This window comes from Trichosurus vulpecula, chromosome 5 (assembly GCF_011100635.1).
Source record: "Trichosurus vulpecula isolate mTriVul1 chromosome 5, mTriVul1.pri, whole genome shotgun sequence".
Taxonomy (NCBI): Eukaryota; Metazoa; Chordata; class Mammalia; order Diprotodontia; family Phalangeridae; genus Trichosurus; species Trichosurus vulpecula.
This window is the reverse complement of record NC_050577.1, coordinates 183,519,940-183,533,693: the sequence shown is the minus strand read 5'-3', so window position 1 is coordinate 183,533,693 and position 13,754 is coordinate 183,519,940. Positions and strand designations below refer to the sequence as shown.

Genomic DNA, 13,754 nt, shown 5'->3' with positions numbered 1-13,754 from the left:
GGCTATGACCCATGTATAATAGGTTTTAGGGATGACCACGTCTCTCTACATGCTATTTCATTTGATACTCAACTGTCATCTTGTTCCTTAAACAAATCAAAAGGTTTGTTCTGATAGCTCCTTGCAAATTACAGAAATAGCTCTAAGCCCTATTTACTTAATATGGAGAAACCTCTTCTCTTAAAAGCTTTTGCTCATCTCTCCATATATAATAATCTCTCATTTCCTAGATTGAGATAAACATAATAGTTATTAGATATATAGTTTATTCATAGTATAACAATAAAATAAATACATAAATCATTATTTATAATGAAATAGGTGAGAGAATGTTAATTCTCTCCCCAAAAATACTCTAAACATCAACTCTGGAAAAGAAGTCCTACTATTCAGCTCTCTCAAAATGTCTTCAGATACTTTCTCCTTGACAGCTGGAAAACTTGGTTTTCAGGAAGGAGGTTTTCTTGGCCCTTTCTCTTAAATATTGTCTTTCCACAGCCACAACAATTCAAAGGGATACATGAATGAAAGCTAATTTGCCACTTTCTTTACATACCCCTCACAAATGCCAGGTAAATTGTAACTCTCCAAGACCCCATTCCTCTTATTCATATAGTAATATTATCAGCAGTCTCTGTGGGAGAGACAATTGAGATTGGGAATACAAGCCCTTGGTAGTTGATGAAGTCATCAAATGAAAGATTATAGAAAAAGAAGAGTGCCCAGATATAGGGATGATAAGCCAGCAAAGAAGACTGTGAAGGAGTCGAAAGACAAGAAGATTACCAGGAGAGAGTAAATTCATAAAAATCAGAGATTAGAGCACATCATTGGTTAACAGACATGTCAAATGCAGATACGTCAAGAAGACCAAGAAAATATGACCAACTTTATTAAGAGCCCATTATTGCTTTTGAAGAAAGCAGTTTAAGTTGAGTGATGAAATCCAAAAACAGATTGCAAAGGATTCAAGAGTAAATTTGGAGGACAGAAAATGGAGGCTAAAATTGTAGATAGCATGTTTTAGCATTTTGGTGGAGGAAAAGAGGCAAGACCTAGAAAAAGACCCCAAAGGCATGGTAGAGTCTGGTGGAGGAGTTTTTGTTCGGTTTTTGTCTCTTAGTCTGGGTCAGCATTTCAAGGGCCATAGATAATTTATCTAGCTGTGGGGCATATTGATAGATCATGCAAGAATGGTACAAGCTGTGTGAGCATCACCATCTCATTGCCATCCACATTCTTTCCTTACAATTTATTGGGTGAAATGAATTCATGTGTGCATACATACACACACACACACACACACACACACACACATGCACAGTTGTTGAGAATTGGCTGAGATATATGTATATGTGTGTATGTGTGTGCTACATATATACATACATACATACAGGTAGATAGATAAGATAGATAGATAGGATAGCCTGGTTGATGAAAATTGGTTTCCAGTGTCTTCCTCTGCCACTGCCAAGTTACCTTGTTTAGATTTTGTGTATCTTTTGTATATACTTGCACATGTTGCCTGCCCTAATAAACTGTAAAATCTTCAAGGACAGGAATTGTTTCATTTTTGCCTTTGTACTCCCAATACCTGACACCTAGTTGACAAAATAAATTCTTGTTGATTGAGTCAGACACACATCAATCACTCTTGTTGTCTCTCTGAAAGCTCCCTCTCTTCATCTTTTGGGTGAAATGAACCCTATCTAATTGGTCGACCTATAGTAAAGCAAATCAAATTTTGGACAGGGTATAAAACTGTGTGTTTTCCCTATTCTTTCTATGGTTTTTTGCCATCTAGTTGTTGACTGTACCTGCTACAACTGTGTTTTACCCCCAATGGTTAAATGATTATGATTTACCTTTCTGATTAGCTTAATATTTAAGTAGCAACTAGCATATTCCTATAATAAGCTATGTACGTGTATGTCTTTGGCTACATTTTCATATAAGTAAGGTGGAATACACACACACACAATATGCAGAAAAAGAATTGTGTTTTTCATCCATTCACCAGTATGTAAAGGCTTCTTTTAGTTCTTGGAGTCTGATTCTACTATTATTATCCCTGGATTCTTAATCCATTGTTCCCCACCAAGTCTGCTGAGAAATGAACAAGAAAATCGTTGGAGTAAAGTCTATTTGAAAGTGTGTTTTGTGGAGAAAGTAAGGCATTATAAAGTTGGTTTGTAGGATGTTGGCATTGACAAATTACTAATAACTTATTTTGTCTATCTTTTTTTAATATTTCAAATATATTATCATAGTTACAAGTACAACTCAGTATTAAATGTTAACCCACTCGACAATTCAACAATAACCTACGCTCCTTGCACAAATGATCTCAAATCAGCTGGCAATAACAGATCATCCATACTATTAGAGTCAGGTAAGGACTGATGATTGTTAAAGAAAAAATAAATATTTAAGAAAACATTTCCATGTCATATGTATTTCTCTCCCCTCAGGTAAATTATTTGAGTAGGAAAACACATCTAATTGAACCAACAAAATTAAAGTCAAATGGAAGAAATATAAACATGATAAAGTATTCAAGTAGAAAATGATGCAAATGCATAAGTATATTGTGCTAAAAACTCTAAAATTTTTATGTTCAAAGGCTGCAAACATGAATCTGGTTCACTCATGTGGATATATATAATGATTGGAAACATGTTACGTGGGATTGGGGAAAGCCCAATTGGACCCCTGGGAATCACATACATTGATAATTTTGCTAAAGAAGGACATTCTACTTTTTACATGGGTAATGTACCTTTATGATCCTTGGCCCCATTGTATCCTTTAATTCTTTGTCTTTCTTCCAGGAACAAATCCCCAAACTAAATCCCCATTGTGATTAGCTCACCTCAGTTCAGTTAGAAAAGCAGAGCTTTCCTCTTGCCATTATCCCTAAAAAACAGAACATTTTTGTAGAAGGAGTTTGGGAATATTTAAAGGACTTTATGATCACTTAAGATAAAGAAACGTGTAGATGGTTAAACTTACAAAGGACAAAGTAACAATTCTGGTCCTGTATGCAGGTCCTATATGCAAGTCTTATATTTAGAAAAAAACTTGTTCTTTCAAAATTATTCCTAACCTTCCTCCCTGATCCATATTCTTGGTTTTATCTGGTATTATCAAGCCCAGTCCTGTATGGACTGAATATTAAATACAGTCCTAGGATTTTAAGTGATAGAAACTCAATTTCATGAGGTTTCTCAGTTTCATAAGGTTTCTACAAGGTTTCTCAACCATCAAAGATTACTTTCTTGAAGTATATTTGGGTGTAAAAGCTAAGGGTAAGGAGATCACCTTTTAAATCTGTCTCACTTTGTCCTTCTTTCTCTTCTTGCTCCCAGATAAATGTTTCCTGGTCATCTAGCCTAAAAAGAATCTTAAAATCGCCTTCTTATCCCTTATCTCAATAAAAACTAGGAAAGTCATATCCTTGCCTCTGATACCCTAGATGAAAAAGGAAATTAAAGACCTACACTGCACCCTTCCTGCCCTAACTTTTGATAGTCACCTACCAGCATCTCCTGAAGTTGTTGATGTCAGAGATGCAGGATTTTTCCCTTAGCTTGATCCTGATTGAAGCAAATCACAGAACTCATTTGTTTATAGGTGGCTCTGCCTATTGAAAATAAATTTTCTCTATTTGCCATTGTAGACTGGTGCCTGGATATCTTACTTTCTAAAGACCAAATGGCCTAAGACCATAATATAAATCTAATGACTTCATGATTAAAATGGCCCTCTATTTCCCTTCCTTTGCCTTTTTTTTATCTCTAATATTCACATCCTTAACTATACAGTAAATAATACCAATGGGTTCTCCCACCAATAATATGAGCTTAGCATCACAGCACTAAAATGTGTAATAGTGATCAAAGTTTTAAATCTACTCATCCTTGACTTCCCCTTCCATTAATACACTCTTTTGATGAATATATAATTGTTTTTAAAGGAACAAAGAATTATTTTACAGATTTTTGTAGATAATCATATAGTGTTATATTCACTAAAATGGCATGTTAATGATATAATGAACCTATATTACTTGGAATAATTTAATTATTTTATAATTTTTCAGGCATTTTGCATTCATTTGCAATGGCTGGCCCAATAACGGGATTTCTGCTCGCATCTTTCTGTGCAAAACTGTATGTGGACATTGGATCTGTAGACCTAAGTAAGTACAACTGGATGGAATCAATAATTCTGGAATTTATTCAGTGTTCATCATTTTTCTAAGGAATTAATTATCTTAAACTATCTCACAGTACCTTAATATTTTGACGTAAGAGTATTTTTTTCTATTTTAGAAGTAGGAAAAACATGGCAAATAGTAACAAGAATAGATTTCCAGTTCTGTATATACATATATAAGAAAATGATTTTCAAGTAAAACATTCAAGTAATAATTTGGGTTTCTTAATATGTTCCCATAATTTGGAAAGTTTTTTTTTTACCTTGAACAGAGTAGGCATTTATCTGAATAAATGGTTCTTTTGCAAAGTAAAAATCATAATGAAATTATTAATTTGTTGGTTGAGATGTCCAAAATGTTTCACTTCAATCTCAACTAGCTTGCACAATTTTGCCATCTATTTCATGCAAACTGAAGAATTTTATACACATTGAGAAAATAAATTGACTTAGATAATTTTCCCACCTAAATCTTCCTCTCAACTAATGAGTGGAGCTAACTGAAAGGTACATCTCTCTTTCTTCTTTTAAAGTTAATTTGGACAATAGCCTCCATAAGTCAATCAAAGAAAATCAAAGTAGTCATCTCCTTTGTGATATAGCCAGGATTATAAGGATTACTGTTTCCTCAGGGGCTCTTTTTAAAACTAGTTCACATGAGATAGTCTCTAGAGCAATCCTACTCAGAACATGCAGTGATGACTCCTTATCAAGCAAGCCTTCATTCTCAGGATTGATAAGTTGGGTCCACTGAGCAGAACGGCCCTTTCAAAGGTCTGGGTTTTCCTTGAAGAGATACTCCCCTAGGATGCTTCTACAAGACAAACTTAGAGACTGACTCTTTTGCATCACTGTTTAAAAAAAGCAGTTAGCAAATCAGGAAGGGTGGGGGGAGAGTAGTATTTTGTTTTTCCAATTATATGTAAAGATACTTTTCAACATTCATTTTTATAAGAATTTGAGTTTCAAATTTTTTCTCCCTACCTGCCTCCCATTGTCCTTCCCCAAGATGGCAAACAATCTGATACAGTTTATCCTATACAATCATATAAACATATTTCCATATTAGTCATGGGAAAAAAAAGAAACAGAACAAAAAAGGAAAAGCGAATTCTAAAAAGTGAAAATGTATGCTTCGATCTTCATTCAGATTCCATAGTTCTTTCTCAGGATATGGATAGCATTTTCCATCATAAGTCTTTTGGGATTGTCTTGGATCATTGTATTGCTGAGAAGAGCTAAGTCAATCGAAGTTGATCATTGCACAATGTTGCTGTTACTGTATGCAATGTTTTCCTGGTTCTGCTTACTTCACTCAGCATCAGTTGATGTAAGCCTTTCCAGGTTTTACTGAAATCTGACTGCTCATCATTTCATATAGCACAATAGTATTCCATTACATTCATATAACACAACTCTCCCAGCCAGTCCCCGATTGATAGGCTCTTCCTCAATTTCCAATTCTTGGCCTCCACAAAAAGAGTTGCTATAGATATTTTTGTAGCTGTAGGTCCTTTTCCCTTTTTTAATGGTCTCTTTGGGATACTGACCTGGTAGTTGTATTGCTGGGTCAAAGGGTACAGACAGTTTTACAGTCCTTTGGGCACAGTTCTAAATTGCTCTCCAGAATGGTTGGATCAGCTCACAACTCCACTAACAATGGATTATTGTTCCAATTTTCCCACATCTTTTCCAACATTTTTGTTGTTCTCCAACATCGCCATCATTTTCCTTTTCTGTCACATATTACACAATCTGATAGGTGTGGGGTGGTACTTCAGAGTCATTTTGATTTGCATTTCTCTAATCAATAGTAATTTACAGCATTTTTCCATTTGACTATAGATACCTTAGATTTCTTCATCTGAAAAGTATCTGTTCATATCATTTGTCCTTTTATCAATTGGAGAATGGTTTTTATTCTTATAATTTTGACTCAGTTCTCAGATATTTGAGAAATGAGGCCATTATCAGAAACACTTACCAGGAAAAATTGTTTGCCATCTTTCTGCTGTCCTTCTAGTCTTAGTTGCTTTGGTTTAGTTTGTGCAAAACCTTTTTGATATCAAAATTATCCATTTTGCATTTAATAATGTTTTCCATCTATTGTTTGGTCATAAATTCTTCCCTTCACCATAGTTCTGACAAGAAAAGTATTCCTTGCTCTCCTAATATGCTTAGAATGGATGCTATATTTTGTCAAAAGCTTTTTCTACATCTATTGAATAATCATGATTTCTGTTAGTTTTGTTATTGATACAGTTAATTATTCTACTGGTTTTCCTAATATTGAACCAGCCCTGCATTCCTGGTATAAATTCCACCTAGTCATAGTGTATTATCCTTGTGATAAATTTCTGTAATCTCTTTGCTAATATTTTATTTATTTAAATTTTTTTCATCAATATTCATTAGGAAAAATTGATCTATAATTTTCTTTCTCTGTTTTGGCTCTTCCTGGCTAAGGTATCAGCACAATATTAGTGTCATAAAAGAAACTTGGTAGAGCTCCTTCTTTGCCCATTTTTCTAAATAATTTATATAGTATTAGAATTAATTGTTCTTTAAATGTTTGGTAGAATTCACTTGTAAATCCATCTGGCCCTGTAGATTTTTTCTTAAGTTGTTCATTGATGGCTTGTTCCACTTCTTTTTCTGAAATGGGGCCATTTAAGTATTTTATTTCCTCTTCCATTAATCTGGGCAATTTATATTTTTGTAAATATTCATCTATTTCACTTAGATTTTCAGATTTATTGGCATACAGTTGGGCAAAATAGCTCCTAATTATTGCTTTCATTTCCTCTTCATTGGTGGTGAATTTACCCTTTTCTTTGATATATTCTTTGATTTTTGATATTACATTGATATCAGTAATTTGGTTTTCTTCTTTCTCTTTTTAAATAAATTAACTAAAGGTTTATCTATTTTGTTTAATTTTTTCATTAAACTAGCTCTTAGTTGCATTTTTTAGTTTAATAATTTGCTTAATTTCTATTTTATTCATCTCTCCTTTGATTTTCAGAATTTCTATTTTGGTCTTTCATTGGGGATTTTTAATTTGTTCTTTTTCTAGCTTTTGTAATTGCATGCCCAATTCATTGATCTGCTTTTTCTCTGTTTTATTCATGTAAGTATTTAGAGGTATAAAATTTCCCCTAAGTACTGCTTTGAATGCATCCCATAAAGTTTGGTCAGTTGTCTCATTTTTGTCATTCTCTTTGATGAAATTATTGATTGTTCATATGATTTGTTTTTTGATCCACTCATTCTTTAGGGTTAGATTACTCAGTTTCTAATTAATTTTTTATCTATCTTTCTATGATCCTTTATTACATATAATTTTTATTGCATCATGATCTGAAAAGGATGAATTTAATATTTCTGCCTTTCTACATTTGATTGTGAGATTTTTATCCACTAATAAATGGTCAGTTTTTGTGTAGGTGCCATTCACCACTGACAAAAATGTATATTCCTTTCTATCTCCATTCAGTTTTCTCCAGAGGTCTATTGTAACTAACTTTTCTAACATTCTATTCACCTCCTTAACTTTTTTCTTGTTTATTTTGTGGTTAGACTTATCTAGTTCTGAGAAATACAGGTTGAGGTCCCCCACTAGTATAGTTTTAAAATCTATTTCTTCCTGTAAATCACTTAACTTTTCTTCTAAGAATTTAGATGCTATACCACTTGATGCAAATATGTTTAGTATTTGATATCACTTCATTGTGTGTGGTACCTTTTAGCAAGCTGTAGTTTCCTTCCTTATCTCTTTTAATTAGATCTATTTTTGCTTTTGCTTTGACTGAGTTCTAGATTGCTAACCCTGCTTTTTGTTTTACTTCAGCTGAAGGAGATTCTGAATAGATTTTGCTCCAGCCTTTTACCTTTACTCTGTGTGTTTCTCTCTGCTTCAAAAGTGTTTCTTATCAAAAAACATATTGAGGATTTTGATTCTTAATCCACTCTGGTATCTGCTTCTGTTTTATGGGAGAGTTCATCTCATTCACATTCATAGTTATGATAACTAACTGTGTATTTCCCTTCAACCTATTTCCTCCTTTTCATACTTTTCTCTCCTTTCACCCTATCCCTCCTCACCAGTATTTTGCTTCTGACCACCACCACCCCCAATCTGCCCTCTCTTCTATCATCCCCTCTCACTTTTCTTTCCCCTTTCCCTTCCTACTTCCATGTAGGTTAAGATAGATTTCTCTACCCAATTGAGTGTGTATGTTATTCCCTCTTTAAACCAAATATGATGAGAGTAAGGTTCAGGCAATGCTCACCCCTCCCTTCTTTTCCTCTACTGTAATAGGTCTTTCATGCCTCTTCAAGTGATACCTGTAACAGCAACCACACTGGCATATCCAGGATGGCTGCTAGCACAGGTTCTTAGATCTGCTTTACTAGGAAAGATAGCTGTTTAAGGGATCAACAATCTTTTTTAATTACATTAGAAAACACAAGCAGAGAAGTATAGACCAACAGACAGGGCTCTTAACTGCCTGAACCAAAGCAGTATGCTATACACTTTATATACCTCCCTGAATTGAGAGAGCCTTTATATCTGAGCAGTCAAGGAGTTCTGAACATATGACTACTCAGAGTCTTGACCAAGGAATCACAAGTTTCTTCTCATAAGCAAACCCCCAAAGCAAAATACCAACTCAGAGTATATATACTCTGAGCCAGAAGGCATCACAACCCTCATGACTCAGTGCCTAATTAGAAATTAGCAAAAAGTGTGAAAGCCTTCCTACAAGCAAGCCTCCCCTAAGCAAGCTTCCCTTAATGGGCTCCATGTGAAACCTATTAAAGAGCAGAGAAGATCTTATACCCCATTAACATTACAATACCCCATTACCCCCATTCTGCCTCTCCCTTTCCAGTGCTAGTAGTTTGCCTTCTACACACAGGCTGAAGGCCTCACAGCTGGCCTACTGTGCCACCAGCCTGCTGAACCAGAAGTGCCAGGCCTCAGATGCTGATCTGTGCTGTAGCTAAGAGTCTCCTGTTGGCCTGCCTGGACACTGCCTGCACTGGGTTGCCTTCACCTTTTACTCAATAGAGACAGAACGTTCCTGAAGTCCTTCTAAGTTATCTTGGGGTGGAAAATAGTTTTATTCTGTCTTTTCATGGACTCTGTCACTCCAGAATTCTTTTAGAGGCTTGATTTAATGTTATTTCTGAGTGAAACTAAGGAGAGCTCAGTCAGCTTCCTGGTTTCTCTCCACCATCTTGGCTCCATTACCTAGAGAGCAAATCTTAGACCAATATTGCAGCTTATATTGCTGCAATAGCTCTGTCTATTGATCCCAGAATTCGAGAGGGTAGAAATCAATACTGGTTAGTAAGTTGATGAGTTCATCCAAAACATATTTACTTGCTATAACATTTTTTCCTGTGGTATATACCTGTATACAAAAAACAATTATTTCCAAAAAAAACTGTTTAAGTTATTTTACATATAGTTTAAAGCAACATGTTCACTAGTGGTTGATCTTGGGCAATTCAGATCATCTGACTTCTGGTTCCAAGTTAACTCAATTCAATGTGTACCTTTAAACAACTACTGTGTGTGGAGCACTGTGCTAGACAATGGGGAAAATACAAAATTGAACTAAAATACTGTCACTGACCTCACGGAATTCATGGACATTGGTATAGTTGTCACAGAAATAGCTGAATAGCAGAATAGCTGGTAGCTATTTCTTTGTTCATAAGCTTCTATAAACCTAGTACTGTTGATCCTTGGTAGGCAGAAAAATAGTCCTTCAATGGGCTCTAAATTGAAGAACATTTTGCTTGGTAGAATTTTCCAGTGATTGTATGGCTATTAAGAGTCCTGAGTTGCCACAATGAATATTTGGAGCAATATTAAAACTAAGTGTCTGTCATATTGTGATCCGTTTTTTCAAGTGTGAAATGGGTGTAGTAGAGATTATGCTTTCCAGAGCTAATTATTACCTTTCATAATAAAAGCTTGGTTCTTTCCAGATGACTAATATTGGTCAAACACAATAATCCTAATAAATATTTATTGATGATACTTGTACTTAAGAAATTTTGTTTCATTTTCTGTCTTTGGGGAAGGATATTTAACTGTGTGTTGGAAAATGTGCTTTCTACCCCCCAACCCTATGTGTGTGTGTGTATACATACGTGTATGTATGTGTGTGCACATATATGTATATATAATCACCTTGGGAGAGTCAATCTCTAAACAGTTTGGTAACCTCTAGGCGATTAAGCTAGATAATCTCTAAAGTCTCTTTTGTCTCTGAAATTCTTATGATTGCTTCCATATTATTAAGAGGGAAAAGCATTTATCTACAAATAATTTATTTCTGGATAACTAATTTCTGCATTATCATTAGCCCCCTGGACCAATCAAATCTTAAGGGGAGCATCTTGTCTTTAAGTAAAGAAATGGCTTTAAATACTGTGTGGCGAAGAGTTGGTAGTTCAGGATCCTATCACAACTTGAATAGTGGTCAGGGCCAAACTGAATCTGAACTCAGGAAACATGGATTCTGTACCCAGTTTGAAGACTATCTATGTGACTCAGAATCAACTCTCATATATAAATTGGGGATAATATTTGTACTCCCTAGCTTATAGGGATTATTGTGAGAAAGGCACTTTCTAAACAATAAAGACATTGGGAGAGGGGTAAGGGAGTTTCCCATACCTGATATTAAATTGGTGCAGTGAATCTTTGTGAGAAAATTTTAATCAATTCAGATCAAAAACTGTTCTTCAATTTATAACCTGGGAAGGTTGCCAAAGGCACTGAGAAACTGTGACTTAGCTAGGGTTACACTCAATATACATCTGACTATTAGATCGGACCTGAAGTAAACCATGACATGCTGCATTTCTAAAGTACATCAATTTATTATTACACATTTAATTCAATGATCTAGTTAGATTAGGTCTTAAAGGTTCATTCCATCTTTAAGAATATAAAATTCTATGTCATAAATTGGGATTTGTTCACCTACCTCCACCCCCCAGGCCTTTTAGGGGTGAAGTATTTAGTTTTCAATTAGCCTGAACCATAAACATTTGAAGACAGTGTCTGAGCCTAATTTCATCTCTGTATTCTCAACTTTGATAAATTGTTATTATAGCACTGTTGCTTGCAAATAGTAGGTTATCAATGTTTGTTGCTCTATGTTGTGTTGGAATGAATTTTGTGAATAGAATTATTCACTTCTATTCTCACAGTTTTGATATATTAAAGTTTTACTAGTATTATTTCTCATTGATTCCATTGTTTTTGTGTTTCTCACTAATCTATTTTTAACATTTAATTTTCTTGTGTGAGTAAATTATCTCATCGGATAAAGATAAATGGAATGAGTTAAACTGCAGTGAAACCAAGTGGCAGCAAATCTTGAAATGGTATGTGTTCATATTGTAACTTTTTAACGGATTTTTAATTTTTTTTATCATAGGTACTATAACAATTAATCCAAATGATTCCCGTTGGGTTGGTGCTTGGTGGCTTGGCTTTCTTATAGTAGGAACACTTGATATTGTTTCTGGGATACCATTCTTTTTCTTTCCTAAGAATCTGAAGAAAGCAAGAAGGAAAAGCACTGGTCCAACCCCTTTGGATGGACCTAGTACCAATGAAAATAGAAGCCAAAAACTGAATTGTAAAAATTCTGAGCAAACAAAGAAGACTAGTAGTTTGGCAGGTGAGTAGTTCACAGATATAGATAGCTCTGGTCAGTCTGTGCAAATTAAGAGGAGCAAAGACTGTCCTCCCTTACACTTAATTTAAATATCAATAAAATTTCAATGTGGAAAGCCCAGTATCATAATGATTTCCAAAATTAGATCTTCTGGCTATGATGGTTTCTATTAATCACCTATTGAAATTAATCTGAATGTGTGTGACAGGTGGAAGGAGAGAGGGAGAATACATGTTTTCATTGAGTAGCTGGAGAATAAGAAAAATAATTATCCCCATTGAGTGCGTAACACACACAGTAGAACAAATGGTCTTAGAGCTGAAAGGAACTTTATTATAATCTAGTACAGTCTTCATTTCACAAATGAGCAAACTGAGGCCCAAAGGGTTGAAAATGGTTTCTCTAAAGACAGAGAATTAGTGCCTAAGCCAGGATGAGAATCCAACTCTCCTGATTCAAGAAAAGCAAGCTAAAAGGAAAAGTAGATCAAAGAACAGTAGTTGATACCATTGTTGATACGGTAGTTGATACGGTAGTTGATAGATTGCCTTAAATGCTGACAAGAGCTTTGTGCTGTGTCCCTCCCCTGCTCAGATATTTTTTATCTTTTATGTAAATTTATTGAATCCAAGGGAGATATATTTTATTTAAAATATATAAAGACTATTACCTATTCAATGGATCATAGGATTTAGAGTTGAAAGGGACCATACAGGTTACCTAGTCCCACTCCATAATTTTAGAGATTAGGAATCTGAGGATCCAAGGGAGGGAGTGACTTGCCCAATGTCACACATGGTAGAATTTGATTCAAATTCAGGTTTTCTGACTCTGAATCCAGGGGAAATCATAAAACATTCCTAGGTACAGTTTGGTTTAATTTAACCTCAAATTTCTCTGACCATAGTCCATATATAGAACTAGATATATATTAACATCTATGGACAAATTTAGGGGCAGCTAGGTAGCACAATGGATAGATGTCAGCCTTGAGTCAGGAAGACGTCTTCCTGAATTTAAATCAGGCCTCAGAAACTTACAAGCTGTGTGACCCTGGGCAAGTCATTTCATCCCATTGTCCACCCCATCCCATGTAAAATAAGCTGGAGAAGGAAATGGCAAACCACTTCAGTGTTTTTGATGAGAAAACTCCAAATGGGGTCACAAAGAGTCAGACATGACTGAAAAATTACTGAACAACATGTACAAATTTTGCTTAGTCCATATTATTATTCCTTTCTCTATACATCTCCCAAACACCAATACCTTTTTTAAAAATCACATCCCATAGTCCTTGTACCTTGTTCCATTTGTAATTATGCAAATGGATCTCCCCCTCCTCCTGCTCTTTTTCCTCTTCTCCCCAACCCACCCCTACACACACAGACACACTCATTGGATGACTATTCTTTGCCAAGGAGGTTATGCATCTGGCTGTTTTAATATCAGCATAATAGTGGATGACAGCATGGCATTGAACCATAGTATAATAGGTATGTATATTTCCAGTGATCAAGAAGTAAAATGAGGGATATGAATTAAGGAAATGTATACCACCCCAAAATAAGGAGAACCAGTCATATGGTGAGCACAAGGTATAACACATGAAAAGCCAACATGCTGTACTAGGATCACAAAATACAAAATGGCCCAGAGGAAAGCCAGCAGTGCATTAGTTGAATCCTCTGTGGAGGAGCTAGCAAAGAACATGACCAGAAGCTCACAGAATGAGAAAGCCTCCCACAATAGATACTATATTGATAACAAGAATATCAACATCAATAGAATCATAGGTCTAGGGAAATACTGAAGTATTGCAGTAAAGAA

General features: G+C 35.0%; 1 protein-coding gene across 1 annotated transcript in view; it reads left to right on the top strand.

The window, feature by feature from the left end:
- LOC118850013 (solute carrier organic anion transporter family member 1B1-like) overlaps positions 1 to 13,754 on the top strand; it is a 77,729-nt gene that overhangs the window by 41,083 nt on the left and 22,892 nt on the right. The window contains exons 6-9 of the mRNA XM_036759187.1: positions 2,271 to 2,392; positions 2,624 to 2,770; positions 4,103 to 4,201; positions 11,685 to 11,930. Of these exons, the coding sequence (XP_036615082.1) occupies positions 2,271 to 2,392; positions 2,624 to 2,770; positions 4,103 to 4,201; positions 11,685 to 11,930 (614 nt within the window). The remainder of the gene's footprint in view (positions 1 to 2,270; positions 2,393 to 2,623; positions 2,771 to 4,102; positions 4,202 to 11,684; positions 11,931 to 13,754) is intronic.